This window comes from Gymnoscopelus microlampas (genome assembly GCF_963454915.1).
Source record: "Gymnoscopelus microlampas genome assembly, chromosome: 11".
Classification (NCBI taxonomy): domain Eukaryota; kingdom Metazoa; phylum Chordata; class Actinopteri; order Myctophiformes; family Myctophidae; genus Gymnoscopelus; species Gymnoscopelus microlampas.
In genome coordinates, this window is record NC_139948.1 from 44,370,072 (window position 1) to 44,392,571 (window position 22,500).

At 43.5% G+C, this 22,500-nt stretch overlaps 1 protein-coding gene across 1 annotated transcript in view; it reads left to right on the forward strand.

Annotated features, from left to right (window-relative positions):
- Positions 1-22,500, forward strand: part of stx1b (syntaxin 1B) — a gene marked incomplete at its 3' end in the record, with an annotated part of 90,915 nt that overhangs the window by 43,686 nt on the left and 24,729 nt on the right. Inside the window, exons 2-3 of the mRNA XM_084071395.1 lie at positions 9,387-9,461; positions 18,261-18,360. Coding sequence (XP_083927521.1) covers positions 9,387-9,461; positions 18,261-18,360 — 175 coding nt within the window. The remainder of the gene's footprint in view (positions 1-9,386; positions 9,462-18,260; positions 18,361-22,500) is intronic.

The window sequence follows — 22,500 nt, forward strand, 5'->3', positions numbered from 1 at the left end:
ACAAACAGGCAAGATTTCCGATCTACAAGCTCACACCGAGGCGTGTTGCTGTCGGGTCCCTGCTCTGTCGCTGTGGGACATGGCGTGACATGGGCGACGATGGCACTCCAAAAATAAAAGGGAACGACGCGACGAGTCGGCAGATGTGAGGTTTCCTGAGGACGCTACATGTAGGGGTGTAACAGTACAGTGTTGATGACGGAGGCAGATTGCTGAGAGGCTGAAGGCCTTTTTGTCGTCAGTCTTATCTGTTACAACCAGACGACTTACACACTATTGTGTTTCACTATTACACCCCTCCCCCGCCCCCCATGGGCCCCTGCTGCTGCCTCCATGTTCCATTACACACACACACACACACACACACACACACACACACACACACACACACACACACACACACACACACACACACACACACACACACACACACACACACACACACACACACACACACACACACACTCACACACTGTTCTGTGCTATAGGATCTTTGGGATGAGATGTATCTGTTATACACATAAGGAATCTAGCATTGTGTTCCTGAAATTATCGCGAATGATGAAGTGTGTGTGTGTGTGTGTGTGTGTGTGTGTGTGTGTGTGTGTGTGTGTGTGTGTGTGTGTGTGTGTGTGTGTGTGTGTGTGTGTGTGTGTGTGTGTGTGTGTGTGTGTGTGTGTGTGTGTGTGTGTGTGTGTGGCTCTCAAGGCTTGGTGGAATGTGCTGCCTATCGGCCCCTTGGCAATGGCATGATGCTCCAACATGGGCATGTAACTACACTCTCTCTCTTTCTCTCTCTGTCTCTCTTTCACCCTCCCTCCCTCCTTATTCATCTCTCACTATCTACTTTCCCCTCTCTCTTTCGCTTTCTCTCCCCCTCTCTCGTCTTCTCTGTCCTTCTCTCTCTCTCTCTCTCTCTCTCTCTCTCTCTCTCTCTCTCTCTCTCTCTCTCTCTCTCTCTCTGTGTGTGTGGGTGTGTCCCAGTGAGGTAGGTCTCTCTGCTGGAGACACCGGATCCAGGTGGAGAGACATCAGCCTGGGACAGAGAGGACAGGAGGATGAGAGAGAGACAGAGAGAGAGAGAGACAGCGGGGAGTGGGGGTGTGTGTGTGTGTGTGTGTGTGTGTGTGTGTGTGTGTGTGTGTGTGTGGAGGAGAGGAGAGGTGAATCTATCAAGGAACGGACAGATGGAGAGAGAGAGAGAGAGAGAGAGAGAGAGAGAGAGAGAGAGAGAGAGAGAGAGAGAGAGAGAGAGAGAGAGAGAGAGAGAGAGAGAGAGAGAGAGAGAGAGAGAGAGAGAGAGAGAGAGAGAGAGAGAGAGAGAGAGAGAGAGAGAGAGAGAGTGTATCTCGTTGTTGTCGGGCAGAAACCTCTTATCTCCATATTTAAACTTTTTGTGTTTTTTCGTAAATCCACGCCCTATACTTGATCATACTGCAGCGTCACACAAAAGCATCAAAAGTAGCAGATCTACAAGCTCGAAGAGCTTGTAGATCTGCTCCTTCTGATGCTTTTGGGAATTTGAATGGTGAACAGTAACAGTGTTGGACTTGTGAGGTTTCCATCCAGACAGAGCTGATATATTTAGGATGGTGAGGTGAGGCGTATCTCAGGAGGATGATGAGATGCAGTGTCACTGTGTTCCAGCTCAGGAAGCTCGCTGTGCACGTGATGTTTCACCGGTGTGTTGCTGTGCACGTGATGTGGTGTTCAGTGCAGCTCTCTAATGTTGTCTACACACACACGTGCACGCGCACACGCACACACACACACGCACACACACATACAGACAGGACATGTACAGTCTGTGTGTGTGTGTGTGTGTGTGTGTGTGTGTGTGTGTGTGTGTGTGTGTGTGTGTGTGTGTGTGTGTGTGTGTGTGTGTGTGTGTGTGTGTGTGTGTGTGTGTGTGTGTGTGTGTGTGTGTGTGTGTGTGTGTGTGTGTGTGTGTGTGTGTGTAGATTTATTGTTCTATAAGTCAGCTACGCATAACATTGTGTAACAGCACGACAATTACACACTCACACACGCACAACCTTACAAAGTGTATATCCTACTGTACTATAAATGCATGAAATCTCTGTCTGTCCGTCCGTCTGTGTGGACGGCCGTCTGTGGTTCACGTATCTCGAGAAACGTCCTATTGACTGACGTCAAACCCACCCGAGGGGTTATTATGACGTCATAGACTGGCCTAGACTCCATATTTGGGAATGTGTGACACAGAACTCCATATATGGGCATATAAAAGGGACACGGGCAGACCGAGTGTACAAAGGGTACTGCATAACTGGGCGGGGCATGCGTTTCCAACTTGCATTGATTTTTTTGATTTGATTTATTTGAAAAGCCAAAACCACATGGTCACCGCAGTTCGAGGATAACACAAGAAAGTCCTGAGACTTATTTCCGTTGAGGTCCTCTTACAATTAACAATCAATACGTTAAAAATACTTTACAATACAACACATGTAACTAACGTAACACTACATAGACACATGTGACATACACAGTACAGACACAGTACACATTACACAACAATACAAAACACAAGTAACATTCACAGTACATACATACAAACAATACAAGAACACAAGTAACATATACAGTACACAAACAAGTGCTACCTTTTCTTTCCTAGTCTAGTCTAAAGACCCTCTATAGGGGAACCTTTTCTAATAGACATGCTTTAGTTTTGTATTTAAAAGTCCTCAGATTTGTTGTCAGTTTGACACTGTTTTCGAGGTCATTCCACTGTGTGGCTCCTATGTAAGTAAATGATTCCCTGCCTGCTTTACTTTTAAAAGCCGGAAGGCTCACGTCTGCTACACTGGCTCTGGTGAAAAAATGGTGGACTTCGCTTCTCTGAGTAAAACATGTCTTTAAAAATATGGGGACCTTGCCATATATTATCTTATGAACCATGGTCAATCTGGCCATGGTTACCCTGGATTCTACTGGGAGCCAGTTGAGTTCTCTAAACTGGTTCCTACCTATATGGGATCTGGGTCCTAACCCTAGAATGACCCTGATCAGTCTATTCTGAGCTGACTGTAGCTTTGTTTTGAGGGATTTCAATAAGCCCATTGTTCACGACTTGTATTGATTCATTGATTGAATACAGTACTTTATTAGCAGTTCGCAAACAGTACAGAGGTACAGTTATACACTAATACTAAAAGGATAACACAAAAAGCCATGAGGGCTTGTTTCCATTGTGGTCCTATGTAATTCAATCCATCGATTCATCGTTCCCGAGTATAGGCCACCATCTGCATAATTTCTCAAATTCTATATGGTTGTGAGGTCGTTAGGCAGTCACAAGTCTACTAACGCGAACACACACACACACGCACACACACACACACACACACACACACACACACACACACACACACACACACACACACACAGGCACACACACACACACACACACACACACACACACACACACACACACACACACACACACACACACACACACACACACACACACACACACACACACACACAGGCACACACAGGCACACACACACACACACACACACACACACACACACACACACACACACACACGTGCGCGCACAGAGTGGAGGTGGAGGTTGATACGGCCTGTTCAGGGCTGTCTATTTCTGTGGGTATTGATCTGACAGGATGGTGCTAGCTAGGAGAGTCATGTGAACCCACACCATCCCAACCCCACAGTCACTGAATAACACACCCCGCACTGCCGCCGTGCACGTCTTATTCCATATCAGAAACCTCTTATCTCCATGTTTTTGGTGGGTTTTTTGTCTTCATAAATCAACGCCCTACTACTACAGCGTCACACAAAAGTAACAAAAGTAGCAGATCTACAAGCTCGAAACGCGTCGCAACGCGACGCGTTTCGAGCTTGTAGATCTGCTACTTTTGATATTTTTGAATTTGAATCCTGAAAAGTAACAGTTTTTGGACGTGTGTGAGGTTTCCACCCGACAGAGACGACATGCTACAATCCTTGTTGCCTAATAATTATTCTACCTGTGTCCGGTGAGCAGATATAACGTCATACCTATCTATAAATAACACACACACACACACACACACACACACACACACACACACACACACACACACACACACACACACACACACACACACACACACACACACACACACACACATACACACTACAATACATTGTAGAATACAGTACTGTAGGTAATAGACACACGGACAGACAGACTTGATATCCGACCAGCAGAGGGACCACAGTAGGACTACACTACCCACAATCCCCTGGGTGAGTCCTGGCTCTGTTGTAACAGTCCAGATGGACCTGGGCGTCTAACTGCAACACAACACTTCCATTGGCTGATTCAAGGTTTCTATTTTTAGCTCATAAAGGGACTGTGGTAAAGACACTGCCAGTGAAGATTATAATATATGTATTCACTTTTTTTTATTTTTTTCTGCCAGGGAAGATTTATTGCGATGAATATTGCTTTTTCAAGCGAGCCAAGACAGTAAACAATAATTGTGCTGGAAATGAGTTTATTTCAGGCTGAGGCTGAGAACAAACCCTTGTTGTTATATCACCACTTTCTGTGTGCTTGCACACAAAACCAGTAGCTGTCAGACGACCATCGTGGTTGAAATTTTGTCGGGAATAATCATCGACTTTAGGTTTGTTTTTGACATTGGATTGATCGATTGATTGATTGAATACTTTATTTGTCAGAAATGTGAACAGCGCGTGGTACAGTCAGACATTAAAGCTAAAAGGATAACACAAAAAAAGGTCCTGGGGACTTGTTTCCATTGTGATCCTATGTATTCAATTAACCAGCAAAAACATTTTAACACAATAATACATGTCATCAGCAAATACAATACACTATTATGTACAAAGGAGAAAAAGGAAAAGTTGGCACTGAATGACACCTCCTTCCGATGGGAATTTACATTTACCTCCCCTTGGGGTCGCTTGATGGCCAATTTTGGAAGAATGCAATGAAAGGATTATCCGCACTCCCTCGAGTAGTTTCTTATTGTTCTTTTTAATAGGTTTGCACAGCAGCAGCATGCAGTCTACCTAGAGAAACGGACGCGTTTCGGCACGTCGGCCTTCCTCAGCGTTTCAAACTCAATTCTCTCTCCCTCTCTCCCTCAATTTTGAAAGAAATATAGTGACACACATCCTTTAATGCAGTGGGTCTCAAACTTTATCATGCGAAGGACCCCCAAAATGATACATATTTGACTGCGGAACCCCATCTCATATTTTGTGACTTGCACAAATGTTCACGATTTTTAAAAAATACCAGATCTACAAGCTCATAGTGCGGCACCGAGTGCCGCACTATGAGCTTGTAGATCTGCTATTTTTGAATAGCCAAAGTATAACATATGGTTAAAGTGGTTAAAATGATTGTGACGCTAATTTAGTAACTAATTGTAACTCATTTAGCTGGGGACTCCCTGGTAAACCCCCAAGGACCCCCTGGTGGTCCCTGGACCCCACTTTGAGAACCAATGCTTTAATGGATGGTGTCAGGGCAGAATCTTCCAATGTTTGTTCTAAATATGGGTGGTATACCAGATCTAGGACGATGTCTAAAGCTCTTAACCTTAAACGGCGAATCACAGTCACATTCAAATGCCTGGAGAGTGGATGATGATAACGTCCATTTGGTTACATTTGTGTGTACAACTATCAGAGTTTAAATGAACATGGAGGCTTGTTGGGGCGGTGCGTTGTGACGTGTGTGTGTGTGTGTTGATGCTAGCGTGACCTCTCAGCATCCTGTCATTCAGTCAGTATTTGTGGTGAAGTGGAGCACGACGTGAACAGAGCAGCCATCTGCTGCAGCCCTGTACCTGGCCTGGCTTAAAGGCTCCGTCAGCTAGCCTAGCGCCCTGCTTCTCCTCTCCTCCTCCCACTACATCATGTGTTCTATAATGGCAGGGAAATCTCAACCTTTATTTTTATTTTATTCCAAGGACCCCCAGTTTGATGCATTGTTATTGTGTGGGTTATTAATCGTGATCCATAGTTTACTGAGGCTCTCTGCATTAGATTAGATGTATGTGTTTACCTTGGTATACAAATTGGTGTATTCCGAGCAGTTTACAGAGGGAACCAAATAGACCCGTAAGACTGTGTGCGTGTGTGCGTGTGCGTGTGCGTGTGCGTGTGCGTGTGCGTGTGCGTGTGCGTGTGCGTGTGTGTGTGTGTGTGTGTGCGTGCGTGTGCGTGTGTGTGTGTGTTCCATCTGGACACTTTCAGAGAGGCAGACCCGTTAAGGGCACATCTGGTCCCCGGGCCCGACGTTGACAAACAGTTCTATTATGTGATGAGCTGGGATTCGAACCTGTGTTGTTGTGCGAACAGTAACATGTGTGAGGCCGTGCGTGATGCGTATTTTTCCGTGTGCGATTGCGTGCATGTCATTTCCTTTATGAGTGAGCCATATTACCGCGTGTGTGTGTGTGTGTGTGTGTGTGTGTGTGTGTGTGTGTGTGTGTGTGTGTGTGTGTGTGTGTGTGTGTGTGTGTGTGTGTGTGTGTGTGTGTGTGTGTGTGTGTGTGTGTGTGTGTGTGTGTGTGTGTGTGTGTGTGTGTGTGTGTGTGTGGTGTGTATCCTGTTACTCCTCTCTCTCTCGCTCTCTTTTTTCCCTCTTCATCCTTGGGTCTCTCTGCAGTCAGTGGAGGACATACTGCAAGAGAGGATATGAGAGGAGAGGAGAGGTGCATACAGGGACACAGTACCTGCAGGAGACTGTTCATACTTACAGTATACCTACTAGCAGTAATTGCACTATAAGCCTAATTCCTACACAACCCATATAGGCTAATGGTGAGCAGAAGGCCGGGCTGGTGTGACGTGACCTATATGCTGTAGGCTGGTCTAACACAGTGGTTCTCAAACGTTATCATGTCAAGGACCTCCCAAAATGATATGTATTTGGCCCACGGGCCCCATCTCAAAATATGTTGTTCCAGGGAACCCAGATCGGAGTTTTTAAAAAATCGCTTTAAAACACAGTCATATTATATTCAAAGATTTGCCCACATTTTCCATGATTAAAAAAAAAAATAGCAGCTATACAAGCTCATAGCACGGCACTCTGTGCCGTGCTATGAGCTTGTATGCTGCTATTTTTGAATAGCCAAAGAAATCTTAAAATGACACAGACGCGTTCCCGGTCTTTAATGGATTGATAAGTAAAATACCGACAGTATCTCCTCTGATGCATCAGGTTGCGTGGCGCATGCCTGCCTGGCTGAGTTCACCTCATACATCATCACTACTTACAGAGAGATGTTGGCTCTCATGAAGACACCCAACAACACGTCAGATATGATGTATCTGTTTCACTTTGGCACATACAAAGATTGATAATAATGAGTCAACAGCGGAGTCTGGTCCTCGTCCAAGTGACAGGGACCAGACACAGGAGTGTGTGTGTGTGTGTGTGTGTGTGTGTGTGTGTGTGTGCGTGTGCGTGTGCGTGTGTACACAGAGCATTTGTGTCTGAACTTCAACCCTCAAGTTGCTCGACTCACACGTTTACTGCAATTTACTGCATGCTATCCAGAACCAGTGTTGTCAAGGCTGCTTATTATAAGAGAGACTTAGGGCTTTTTTTTTCTCCTGCAAGGTCGCTTGTAAATATTGGAAGTTGCGGGTTGCGGATTTGGCCTTGCTTCAGTTTAACCACTTTAAGCATAATATATCATACATCAGCTATTTGAAAATAGCCGATCTTTTACAAGCTCCAGGGGGGTGTGTGTGTGTGAGAGAGGGAGAGAGAGAGAGAGAGAGAGAGAGAGAGAGAGAGAGAGAGAGAGAGAGAGAGAGAGAGAGAGAGAGAGAGAGAGAGAGAGAGAGAGAGAGAGAGAGAGAGAGAGAAACAGACAGAAGTGATATGAGGTGACAAGTCGATAAATTACATTTGGGAAACGTATAAAAATGCGGTTCTAGTCTGACTACTTAATTTGGATCTTGTGTCCTCTCTGGTCTAGTCCAGTGATTTTCAACATTTTTCATTTTTCAGACCCCCCCAATTTGATATGCTTTCATTAGGCCACGGACGCCTCATTTGATAAGGTTTTTTTTATCTCTGGGATCCCAATCTCATTAGACGTGATGTGGTCTCATTATGCTCTGTCATTTGGTCCAGCTCTGCTTCATGTACTGTAGGCACAGAGATAACAGCGGGTCACAGATGTATTTACATGTGATAACGGTGAAGGTGAGCTATCGGTAATTTAGCTGGGGCCCCCCTGGAACACCTTCAAGGACCCCTGGGCTTTCCCTGGACCCCATGTTGAGAACCACTGCTCTAGGCTGAAGCTAAGCATTTAAAATAAATGCTAGATTTCAAATAGGTTACAGCAGGGGTCTTCAACAGGGGGTCCGGGACCCCTAGGGGGTCCTCAGAGTTACTACAGGGGGTCCGCCAAATCTTTGTGATATGATTTTCTCTTTTACATATACCACTTGAACCCTTAGCATCCCTTTTCTGAGGATAACTTTGGCCAAAAAATAGCAGATCTACAAGCTCACAAGCTTGTAGATCGGCTATTTTTGGCAAAGAGTTATAGGTGTAGAGGGGAAAAAAGAGCAGCAAAAGTTTATCTGAAACACACTTTTATACAATATAGAGGGGGTCCCTGCTTCATCTCTCTCTCAGCTAGGGGGTCCTTGGCCTGAAAAGGTTGAAGACCCCTGGGTTACAGGTTATTATAGGCTGCTTTCAGCTAAGAGAATTGGGGTAGTAGAAGGAGGAAAAGGAGGAGGCCTTGCACAGACCTCTGGGGGACTCCGGTCAACAAAATATAAAGGGTTTGAATAGTTTGCTGTCAACATGTTCTGCAGGTTATGTATGAACTTTAGCAATCTGCCTAAATTGTCAATGAGTTATACTAGATATCTTAGTTATATTTAAGTATAGTTTTAGTGTGTAGTTTTGCTGTCACCATCCCAGTGGCCTTGTGGTTACAGTATCCACCCTGAGATTGGGATGTCGGGGGTTCAATCCCCCGGTCGAGTCATACCAACGACTGTAAAAATGGAACCCAATGCCTCCCTGCTTGGCATTCAGCATCAAGGGTTGGATTGGGGGAAAGTCTCACTGCGACATATTAGCGTCATGTCCAGGGGATGTACTACATCAAGCTGCCGTGCACGACAGAAACAGGGCTCCTGCCACAGAATGTCATTGTTGCTCTGCAGATTCAACCCAGTCAATCTGGGAAAGCATGCATGTTCTTGCTGTGTTCGATGCTGAACGTGTTGAAGCAACACTTAGGGTTGCTTGTGTTGATTGATAACTGTGTGTGTATGTGTGTGTGTATTGATGATAACTAACGTGAGTGTGTTTCTTTTTGTGTTCCAGGCTAAGGACAGTGATGATGATGAGGAGGTGGTGCAGGTTGACAGGGATCATTTTATGGATGAGTTCTTTGAACAGGTAAAACACACACACACACACACACACACACACACACACACACACACACACACACACACACACACACACACACACACACACACACACACACACACACACACACACACACGTACGCGCACGCACGCACGCACACACACGCACACGCACATATACACACACTAACACACACGGACGGACGACAGCGGCTGAGGAGGTAGAGCAGCTGCTTGGTAAACTGAAGGTTGCCAGTTCGATCCCCAGCAGCTCCTCGTGACTGAACCCCAACTGCTGCTCGATGAGCATGGTTTCCCCAGCTGTCGGTGCACACTGTGAAGCGCTTTGGATAAAGGCACGATATTTGAATGCACCGTTTACACACACACACACACACACACACACACACACACACACACACACGTCAAAATATAATGTATGAAGAACAATATAACGTACCAGCGGGGAATACTCGTACTAACTACTCCCTGGTGCATCGTTCCTACTCAAGAAATGACTTACTCTATGATAAATATTGCTATTATAGACTGTATCTCAGAATGTAAATATTCACATTTGTTATTGGCTATAAAATGTGAAGCCACTATAGCATCGAGTTATGAGAGTTATAAAAATAGGAATACCCATATTGTTATGTTCATGGAAGCTAGGATACTTGCCCTCTATTCTTATTAGGGAAATGTTCAGTGATTTGCGTCACGGCTGTATTATTTCTTACTACTCCCTCTTGAAAAAGAAAGTGGATATAGATACTCTCTCTCAATACCAAAAAAAATGAAGGAGTTTAAAATTAACATAGCATTGATATGGATGAGGTCCCTCTGCAACAACTACCTACACAGGGAAAAGCTAAAGTTTAGTTTTGCCTGAGCAACTGAATTTTCAATCTTGAAAACAAAACAGAGTTATGTGGAGCATGGCAAAAGTGCAGGGAAATTACTTGCATGGCAAATTTAAAAGGCGACGGAGGAGAGATCAATCCACAGTGCACAGGCCCTGATGAAAATATTACAATGGACCCTGTGATCCTAATAAATACGACTTTTCTGTATTTTTTTCACAATTTACAATTCGCAATTTAGGCATTTTTTTGCGTGAGGCGTTGAGAGCTTGTAGATCTGCTATTTTTGGCTAATGTTCCCCTCAGAAAAGGAATTCTAGGGGTCAAGTTAATGTAAAAAAAACGAAATCACACAAAGATTTGGCGGACCCCCTATAGTAGCTCTGAGGACCCCCTAGGGGTCCCGGACCCCCTGTTGAAGACCCCTGGTCTAAACAATATACAATCAAAATAATAGTCTGTACATTGAAACTAGGATGCCCAGGTAAGAAAAAACAACAACTATAGCATCTGTCTAAATAACTTGTAAAATATGTACATTGAAACTATAGAAACTATAGGATGCCAGGTATAAGCAATGAAACTAGCATCTGTCTAAATAACGTGCTATCTAAATATATTTTTTTTTACCTTTGCATAAGTCTGCTTGGTTGTCAAGGCTAGGTCCATAGTTCCATAGAGAGCACACACTCCTTTTTAGCTTTTAGATGGAATATCCTTCCCTGTGATAACAGTATCAGACAAAACCCATTTAGACAAAGACATGACTCAGGGGTATAGTGATAAAAGCTATTGATTTGACACCTTACAAAATGGGAGTTCCCCTGGAAGTGAAGGTTTACCCATTGAGTTTTAAAGGGATATTTCTCTTTCAAATAAAATAAACATTAAAAAATATATTCAAAATAAATGAAAAAGTAATGGAAAAATCACGGCCCCCTCACGCATTAGAATGTCCTTCTAATGCGTGAGGGGGCTGTGATTTTTCCATTACTTTTTTCATTTATTTTTTTATATATTTTTTTAATGTTTATTTTATTTGAAATATCCCTTTAAATACTTTCTAACAGAGATTTTGAACCTTACTGAAATTTCAATCTTGAAAGCATGGGGGTGAAATTGGGGGGAAATGACTTAATTAAAAAGGCTGGAGGTCCTTGAAATAAAAAAAAGTTTAAGAACCACTGCCTTAATATGTAACCTTAATCGCTTTCTAAGTTTTTATTAATTGTTGGTGAGGTTATCTATACCCATACAGTGCAGCTGTATACTATATAATGTTTCATGCCTGGGGGTAGACTTGCTTGTGGAGCGTCCTCCACACCGCGGGGGTCTTAAAGTCTTCTCCCAATTATGGGTTGTTGGGTTTCTTGATCGATTAATTGACTGAATACTTTATTAGTCCAAAAATGTGAGGCAAGGCAGTTTCATTTGTAACGTAACAAACAGATAGGCCTAAAGTTACAGTGCAGAAGAGAAAGAAAAAGTAACAGAAAGGTCTTTAGTTGTGTTTTAAAATAAATAAGAGTGGCAGCAGACCTAAAGCAGACCAGCAGTGGAACAAACTTGAGAGTTTGCTCCAGATATGTGGTGCATACAAACTAAATGCTGCTTCCCCATGTTTATTTTTGACCTGAGAGGTCTGGATGGTTCATGATTTCGTACAAGATCAGAAATCTACTTCGGCTCTAAAACCCATTCAAAGCTTTATAGACCTACAGTACTACAGTACAGTAGTATTTTTAAATCAATTCAGTGACACACAGGGAGCCAGTGTAAGGATTTAACTGGAGTGATATGCTCCACTTTCTGGTATTAGTATAAGGACCTGAGCAACAGCGTTCTGTATAAACTGCAGCCGTCTGATGGATTTTTTAGATAGACCGGGTTACAGATAGTCAAGTCTACTGAAGATGAATGTATGGACAAGTTTTTCTAGATCCTGTCGGGATCTGACCCTTCATCTCAATGGAATAGAGAGGAAGTCTGACTCCCCTTGTACTGTAGCCTTCTGATACATGCTTTTGATGCCAGTTTTGAAAGAAACCAATGATTCACACAGGGCTTTTTTTATTGTATTGTATTCAGTGCAGTACTATCAAGTTTGAGGGGAGAGAGGGCCTATGGATTGTTGTCGGGTGTTGGGTTGTCCTGGAGGTTTGGAAGGGAACTAATCTGTCCCTGTCTTGTGATCACATTCGTACCTTTATACTAATTTTCTTTGCTTTTTTTCATCTGTAGATGCATACCTTACTGCCTAGCACAGAAAATTAAAGGTGCCAACTGGAACCAAAACTGGTTCTTCAGAGTGATGCAAGTGATGCATCGAAGAACCATTTTTGGTTCCAGAAAGAACCTTTCAGACCATTTATTTGAATGTTTTTTTATAAAGAACACAACCCCCTTAAACCATATAGACTTCATCAACCGTCTGAAATGTGTCGAAAATAGCAGATATACAAGCTCACAACGCGTCGCACCGCGACAAGCTTGTAGATCTGCTATTTTCGATGAACGTCTGCCTATTAAGACATGGTTTAAGAGTTCAACGGTTCCTCAAAGAACTTTGACAAAAAAAGGTTCTCTAGAACTAGTTGAGGAACATGAAGAACCATTCACTAGATCAACTGGTTCTTTAGTAGTTGATGGTTCTTTGTGGAACCACATAGCCTTTTAAAGAACCATTTAAGAACCATTATTTTTCTGTGTATGCACTGCAGTGTTTTTTTTTTGCCTTGCCCTGTCCAAGGGTATAAGCATCATACAGTAGCCTACATATAAATAGCATGTATACTGTAGCACTGATTCTCACACCCTCTCCCAGAGAGACAGAGGGTTTAAAGGTTTCCAACTACCTGAAATTCATATAAGGGACAACAAGAACAATAAGGAACCCCCAGAAAAAAGATACAATCTCACTGTATATACAGTGTTTGTACATTTATATTAGCAACCTGTATTATAGTTTATATATATATATATGAGCTGTTTGAACTTGTAAGATGTCAGTGTCACTGATTTATTATAAAAATAAGGAACAATTAAAGTGTGTTCCTCGTCAGTTCAACGCGGGACACGTCTTTTTGGTTTACAAATCAGGGACGATTCCGTATGTCAAGGGACGCCTGGCAGATCTAGGACAGTTGTAAATGTACTGTAATGTCTTTTGCGCTGTCAAAAAAAACAAAAACGAACAAATAAACAAACACTAAAATAAACTATTATTATATCATCGCTGTCAAGCTGAAACCTTTTAAGGAAGGGAAAAAAAAACAATGTCCCAATGGATCCAGTGTAGTTATTATTTTAGTCCTTGTGAATCTTGTGAATTACTTTTCATTGGTTGAATATCGTCTCTGCATGTCGGGTGGAAACCTCATATGTCCAAAACTGTGACGTTTCAGGTTTCAAATAAAGAAATGGCAAAAGTAGCAGATCTACAAGCTTGTGGATCTGCTACTTTTGATGCTTTTGTGTGACGCTGTAGTATGATCAAGAAGGGCGTTAATTTACCAAAAAACACCAAAAGTTAGAATATGGAGATAAGAGGTTTCTGCCCGACAGCACCGATATGTATAAAAGACTTCCTCCCTGTTCTGGGCGTCATGTCATTATAGGCGAAAATGTTCAATTGTTGCTCTAAGATCTCTGCAGTGTCTGTGAGCCCAGCTTTGGCTAACCTCACCGTAGCCGTGGCAACCATAGCAACGTTTAGCTCACTGGTCAGGTTGTGATGAGACTTGTCATTTGAGGTTGTCATTGTGTTTGGGATTTATTATGTGTACAGTATATAGCAACAGTGTGTGTGTGTGTGTGGGGGGGGTTTATTGTGTGTACAGTATATACCGTAGCAACAGTGTGTGTGTGTGTGTGTGTGTGTGTGTGTGTGTGTGTGTGTGTGTGACTCTTATTTTGGGGGGGGTCCCATATTAGTTCATCAAATGTAATCAACAAAGTACACTATAAAAACTGGTCAAACATTGGCCAAATTGTCAAATAATTTAAGAAATAGGCAAAAAAAAATGAAAATAGCCGATCTACAAGCTCACAACGCCTCGCGTTGCGAGGCGTTGTGAGCTTGTAGATCGGCCATTTTCACAATATTTATCTGTGGAACCGAGTCAAACTAAATTCGAGGTGTTTGTCAGGGTGGGGGGTCCCCAGTTCAATAGGATTATGTATGGGGTCACAGCCTGAAAAGGTTGAGAACCAGTGGTCTGCTGTACAGTACAGACTGTACAGGAATTTGACAGACATAAAAATAATGTCACTAATACTCTGATTAGATTAAACACACGCACGCACGCGCACGCACGCGCACGCACGCACGCACGCACGCACGCACGCACGCACGCACGCACGCACGCACGCACGCACGCACGCACGCACGCACGCACGCACGCACGCACACACACACACACACACACACACACACACACACACACACACACACACACACACACGATCCCATCTCTCACACACGTGTGTGCGAATTCAGAGGGGTTGTGTGAGAATTAGCTCTGTATATGTGTGTGTGTGTGTGTGTGTGTGTGTGTGTTGTCCTTCCCTCGGGTTTGCTGATGTCAATGTTCACCCAGAAACTAGAACAACCTTCCTTCCTCTCTCTCTCTCTCTCTCTCTCTCTCTCTCTCTCTCTCTCTCTCTCTCTCTCTCTCTCTCTCTCTTTTCTCTTTTCTCTTACTCTCCCTCCTTTTCTCCTCCTTCTATTCTCTCTGCCCTCCCTCCCCTTCGTCTTTCTGCCCTTCCTTCTCTCTGTCTCATTCTTTTGGAGTGAGACTGCAGTCTGTGTGTGTGTGTGTGTGTGTGTGTGTGTGTGTGTGTGTGTGTGTGTGTGTGTGTGTGTGTGTGTGTGTGTGTGTGTGTGTGTGTGTGTGTGTGTGTGTGTGTGTGTGTGTGTGTGTGTGTGTGTGTGTGTGTGTGTGTGTCTGTGTCTGTGTCTGTGTGTGTGTGTGTGTGCACGCACGCACGCACGCAAGAGCTGGACATTCAATGTCCAGCTCAAGAGGACCATTCTTCTCATTGACTTCTAATGACATTCTGCACTGTATTGGGTACTCAGCAGCCATACACCTGCCAAGTGGGAAGTCGATCATATTGACTGTTCCCCAGATGTGCAAAGGACAGGTATACGTGTGTGTGTGTGTGTGTGTGTGTGTGTGTGTGTGTGTGTGTGTGTGTGTGTGTGTGTGTGTGTGTGTGTGTGTGTGTGTGTGTGTGTGTGTGTGTGTGTGTGTGTGTGTGTGTGTGTGCGTGCGTGCGTGCGTGCGTGCGTGCGTGCGTGCGTGCGTGCGTGCGTGCGTGCGTGCGTGCGTACGTGCGTGCGTGCGTGTGTGAGTGTGAGAGAGAGAGATGGTTAAGGAGGCTAATCCACTTTCCACACTGGACCCTGAGGTCACTGTTCTCCCACACACACACACACACACACACACACACACACACACACACACACACACACACACACACACACACACACACACACACACACACACACACACACACACACACACACAGAGAGAGCTGGTCCTGTGTTAATCCTCACCTGAAGGCAAAGCTGATCCATTATCTGATGTTCGGTGTGACTCTATCTCCCACTGCTCTCTCTCTCTCTCTCTCTCTCTCTCTCTCTCTCTCTCTCTCTCTCACTGCCCTCTTAACGGTCAGAAATGAGCCTCATTTGTTTGTCAAATTTCCAGCTCAAAGCAACATTCCACTGTCAGTGGTAAATGGTGCATTTACAATCTACAGCGCCTTCATTCAAAGCACTTTGTTTTCACCCACACATTCACACAGCAACGGCAGCTGTTGGGGCAGTGGTGGGCAACTTTGATGATGGAGAGGGCCACTATATTTCCACAGTCACTCCAGAGGGCCACATTGCATATACTGTATTCAAAAATAGCAAAAATAGCAGATCTACAAGCTGAAAACGCGTCGCAGTGCGAGCTTGTAGATCTGCGTTTTTTGCTATTTAGTGTGGTTGCCCTAACAGGGCAACCAGACTATAGTACTCTATACACTTTCTTCCACTTCAAGATAAACAATATTTCGAACCGCATCTCCTCCCACAGTTTTTATCCCCTAATGTTGTGCCATATATCAAAATGACCATCTAAATCGGGAATCGTGCGCTTGTATTTTGCTAAGAGATTGGTTAAATAGTTTAATTGATATTGATTTATTAGTGCATTAAATTCACCCATCCACTTTAATGGAAAAGTGAAAAAACTCAAATTCAAGTATTTTTTTCTCAGAAACCGTAAGAGCTAGAGTTACCAGATTTGGAGGGAAAATTCATAATATTGTCCGAAATTAATGAAAAAAATATCACACCATTCGGCCTCATGGTGGCGCTATAACAGCCCCCTTTACGTTTTGGCCTGTAACTCTTGAACCGTAGGTCCGAAAATCAAAATTTCTTTTCACCTGGATTCCTTGGGTCACTACGCATCTCCCCATATAGGCCACGCCCATTTGCGTCAGGATAGATTTTTTGATATTGATTTATTTGTGCATTAAATTTCCCCATCCACTTTAATGGGAATTGCAAAAACTCCCATTCAAGTATTTTTTTCTCGGAAACCGTAAGGGCTACAGTTACAAGACTTGGAGGGGAGGTTAATAGTTTTTTGCAAAATTATTAAAAAAAGAATCACACCAGTCGGCCACATGGTGGCGCTATAACAGCCCCCTTCACCTTTTGGCCTATAACTCTTGAACCGTAGGTCGTAAAATCAAAATTTCTTTTTCCCTGGATTCCTTGGGTCACGACGCATCTTCCCATATAGGCCACGCCCATTTGCGTCAGGATAAATTTTCCGCCATTTTGAATTTTCTAAAAAACACACTTTTTGCTCCTTTTCCTACAATTTTTTTCCAAATCTCACACAAATCGGTACACATGATCTCTGAGCCCATGCGGTAAACATATCCAAACGGCATTTTCATAGACCTTACCGTTCGTCCGTAAATGGCTTCCAAAGTTAGCGGGAGGGGCCCGTTTTACCAAAAATGCCAGAAATCACGAACGAAACGTCCGGTCAATCCCAAATTCAAATCACATGTCGAGGGTGGTTTACTCAACAAATTCCCAAAAGCATTTCCACTCTGACCCATAGGGGGCACCACAAATGCGCAAAATGTAACCGTTTGATGCAAAAACATTATTTCGGGGTGGATCGATCCTTTCAAAATGAAACGCAAGCGATCTCATGAGAGACGTGACAATGTAATTGGCGCAGCCTCCGACGTTATTCCTCCCGGCCTATTCCTCGAGTCCCGGCGGCCGCGACCCGCGACCGGCGTCGGCGCAACCACACTCTGCAATTTCCCCGGAATTGCGACGCGTCTATTTTTGAATTGGAATCCTGATTTTTTTTTTCTATTTTTGAATTGGAATCCTGCAAAGTCATTTTTTTATTTAATTTCAAATGCATTTAGTTATACTTATGTTAACTTTATGAACTTAAATACAAATATATATATAAATACTTTGGACATAAAAAAGACAATAGAATATTAATACTAGTCATTAAGCTACTAATATAGACTGAAGTGTGACACATTAAGTGAAGGTGGGGGCCGCATGTGCCCCCGGGCCACCAGTTGCCCATGTATGATTTAGGGGACAACCACACCCACTTGCACCCCAGCGTCCAAATTATTCTGGGGGGGGACATTAGCATCGCAATGAGAGCAGTGAGACCAAATCCATGTACAGATTGATCAAAATAATGTTTTACTTTACTCACTAAAAAAGATTATGGATTGCAGCTTTACCACACTGAATTATTCTACGATTTTATGTCAGGTTAAAATGTTAGTTTTTTAGTTAGTGTACCGTGGGAGTTGACAAGCACTGTGTGGATACACTGAGAACCTGTCAGAGGATGTTTGCTGTTTTGGTGTTATTTTTATTATGTTGTCATGTCGCTGTTTCTTTTTAGGTTGAAGAGATCCGGGGTTGTATAGAGAAACTGTCAGAAGATGTGGAGCAAGTTAAGAAGCAACACAGCGCCATCCTGGCAGCGCCCAACCCTGACGAGAGTAAGACGCACGCACACACACACACACACACCCACACACACGTGCACGTACATACACTACCCACAATATTTCACATACATAACATGGTGTATCAAGATGGTCTCACACCAAAGCCGTCCGAACTCAATGTTTGTCCAATATGTAAGTATTCGAAGGTATACTGCTGAGAAAGGTACCGATTCCAATGTCGAGTCTTAGTTCACCCCAAAAAAAAATCGTATTTTCTATCAATTACACACCCCATGAAACCTTGAATTCTTGGAAGTTTTTAAGTTTTTGTCGCATTCCTAAGCCAATAAATTTGATGACCGGCGGTGGAAAGATGCTAATATCTCCGGTAGGAGACTCAAAGAGTCTCTATTGAGTCTCCTACCCGGAGACTCCGCCGGTTATAAAATTATTGGCTTAGGAATGCGACAAAAACAAAAATATCTCCATGAATTCAAGGCTTCATGGGGTGTGTAATCGATATTTTTCGGGGTGAACTATCCCTTTAAATGCAGACAAAAAGTGGACTGAAACTGCCATTGTTTATTTCGGTTAATATTAGGAGCAGTTGGTTTCGGTTACAGGTTGCTGTTCTTTCGGGTTAAGCTGACTGTTAGTGATAATAATAACGTCACTATACTGTACATCAGTTATCTTTAACAGGCATCTGTCACGGCTCTGTAGAGCACAAGCCACGTCCCAGTGGTCCATGTGCAACGTGTGCCAGAGTCTGCAGGAGTCAGTAATCCCCATGAAACGGAGAACAGAACAGACAGTACAGTATACCAGGTCTTAACCCATTCAATCCGGGAACGCATCTGTGTCATTTAAAGGGGAATACCACTCATTTTCAACATTGAACTATGTCTTTAATACACCTTAGAGCCAGCCCTCTATGTTGCCTAGAACTGGATTATTGATTGAGGTCATGTGATCAGTGACATACGCAGGGTGTACTTTTGGCTCCATTATTTTATGCTTTGGCTATTCAAAAATAACAGATATACAAGCTCATAGCGCGGCACCGAGTGCCGCGCTATGAGCTTGTAGATCTGCTATTTTTGATTTTTTTTTGAAAAATCTATTAATATTTTCAAAGGGAACTTTTTGACTCACATCTTTGCTTCTGGGGGGTCCCTGGAAACAAAAACAAAAATCAGATGGGGGGTCCGTGGCCAAATACATATAATTTGTAGGGTCCTTGACATGGAAAACGTTTGATAACCACTGATATAGCAACATATATTTTTTTTTCTCCAGAAAACTGATTTAGAAGACATTTGTAGATGCGATCCCGGACTGAATGGGTTAAGTTCTCATATGGGGGTCAGGCTTGGTTGTGCAGCCTGATGGCTACTGGCACAAAGGACCGTCCATAAGTCATTTTGCGGTTGGTGTGCCCCGGGGGGGGGGGGGCAACGGAGGGGACTGACTGACTGTGTGCCGAAAGCTACAGTAGCCGCTCCTCATCCCCGCCATGCAGTTCATCAGAGAGGCGGGGGATGACTCATTCCCCCTCTCATTCCCCTCGGATGAGAGGGGTTCACTGGGATGGCGTCCAGCTTCCTCTCCCCCCTCCCTCCCCGCAACCACCAGCCTCCAGATTGCCCAGTTCCACTCCAACTATGGACGAGCTGACCTTTCTCAGCAGTTTTATTGGCATCCCTTGTGTTGATGATGCCCACCACCCCCCACCCCACCCAGCCACCCACAACATACCACGACAAAGAAGAGGACACCAAGTTAAATATAAGCACATTTCAAGCACGCAAGTATATAGTCCCACATTTTTTCCAGCAGCTTGCAGTTTAAGTGAAATACTATACAGTAGCTGACCCTCTATACCGTTGCTGTCGATGCAGAAACCTCTTATCTCCATATTTTAACTTTTTGCAATTTCTTTTATTTGAATACTGAAATGTAACAGTTTTGGACATAACATGAGGTTTCCACACGACAGAGACGATATTCAGAAGCCACATCGTTCTATTTTACCACGTGATAGAATAATGGGCTACTATGGTTTTGAGAGGATTATTAGAATAGTAGCTTTCACTAATTTCAAGGATTCCCCATGGGACATTAATTCAAAGAAATTCCCCATTTTGGGGCGAAAACATAATTCAATGAGGTCACCTGTACAAACGATGCACATAGAGCAGATACCGCTCAGATTCCATTCGACAGTTTTCAGCGGGGTGTTTTCTGTCAATAGATTCCTCAGAAACATGATCCCTCTACATCGGCCATTTGAGTGAAATCGAATCCACAACCCACTCTTATGCAACGAAAAGAACAACAATAACAATAAACTCCCTTTTAGCCCCCGCCATGCATGATATGAGCCCCTTGGCCCGCATCCACCACCACCGACCGACCGCTCCACCTGACGCCATCAATTAGTCAAGAAGACGACCCGATGTGACCAATTCTCCTCTAAAATGTTTGCTTAATGGAGAAGTTCAGGAAGAAAGGAGAGTCAGAGATGTTGTGAGAGGGAGGTTCGACCCCCCCCCCCTTCTCATCCGATGCACGATGACTCAGCGCTTAATGACTCAACTCTAACACAAAAGGGGCTAATGCTAGTTCGGTGCTGTCAGGAACGCACAGAAAGCAATGGGAGTTGACAGAGAGGGAGGCTGATGCTAGGGTATGCGGTGTTGTCGATGCTCATATAGCAGGACCAGACATCTACGCTATAATGCTTACTTTGTCTTTAACACCGGACTGCACATAATGACACTGATTGCTATGGTCTGTGTTTCCATAAAGTATAGAGTCTCACAAACATTATCACGATTCAACTTGGATTTAACGTGGCCATGCCTGTGACATCAGTCATCTATGACATAATCTATGACGTATGACTCCAAATGTGGGCAAGGTTTCATCTCCATCAGAGCCCTATTGACTCCCATTATTCAGTTTAAGTAAAATATACAAAAATATTAGCTCCGGATACACAGACAGACACATAGACAGACTCTTCTAGATGGCTAGCCTAGACTAGGCAAGCCTAAATCAGCCAGACAGGGATACATTTGAGGATATGTTTTGGTATGAAACGCTGTATCCCATAGCCTGGAGGGACGATTGCTAGGTTGCTAGATCTGTCAGACACGCGTGCATGTTTCAACAAGGGAACATGGACAACTCTGTTTGAGGAGAGGTTGCGAGGAGATCCGTCTACCTGCATGTGACAATAAAGGACTTGAACTTGAGGTGATTCTCGTTGGCAGGTTTGTTAAATGGAATACATGCAGAACAGGATTTTAAAAAAGCTGAATGAAAAAGAACAAAGCTTTGCAAATGGAATGTATCAGCAACTGAGGTTCTTCAGAGAATATAGCAGTAATAATTTATGCGAGTTAGATTTAACTAGGACAGTCTACTGTACGTCTTCTTGCAATGGCCTGTTGCCATGGCACAACAAGTCCTTCAGGTGTCTGGAAGAAGGTCATTATGGTTGCGTCCTGTTTATGAGTTGCTCTTGAACTGTGTTGCGCGTCTGCGGACACAAATTGTAGTATAATCAGAATCACCTTTCGTGGCGTCCGCCCGTTCGCAGTCCCTCAGGGCTACAAAAGTATAACCATGCCTTCATGTTACCATCCTGCGACCAGGAGAGAAGCTAGACGGAAAATGACAGTGTACTCCTATTTTTACATCATAAAAGCATATTAGTTTGTGGGTTTTTTTTATACTTACTTTTATATCGCATACTTTTCTTCTCTTTTTTCTCTTTCACTGTATATACTTCTTTTCTGTCAATACACCAAATCCCAATATGAACATATACTGTTCTTGGCCAATACACTGATTCTGATACTGTAACAATCCAAACTGAAAATTATCAACAAAAACATGTAATAATAACCATTGTACACACACACACACACACACACACACACACACACACACACACACACACACACACACACACACACACACACACACACACACACACACACACAGGCGCATCCTCATTCCTCACAATCCCGAAGATCGTTTTCTATCAGCTCTCCTTTTCTTTCACCATATTTTTCTCTTCTCTTAAACATGTTCATATGTGTCCGTTGATGTAATTGATTTATTTTCAGATGTGTATGTTCATGTACTTATTATATGCTAAGCTTTGCATGTGGAGTTTCC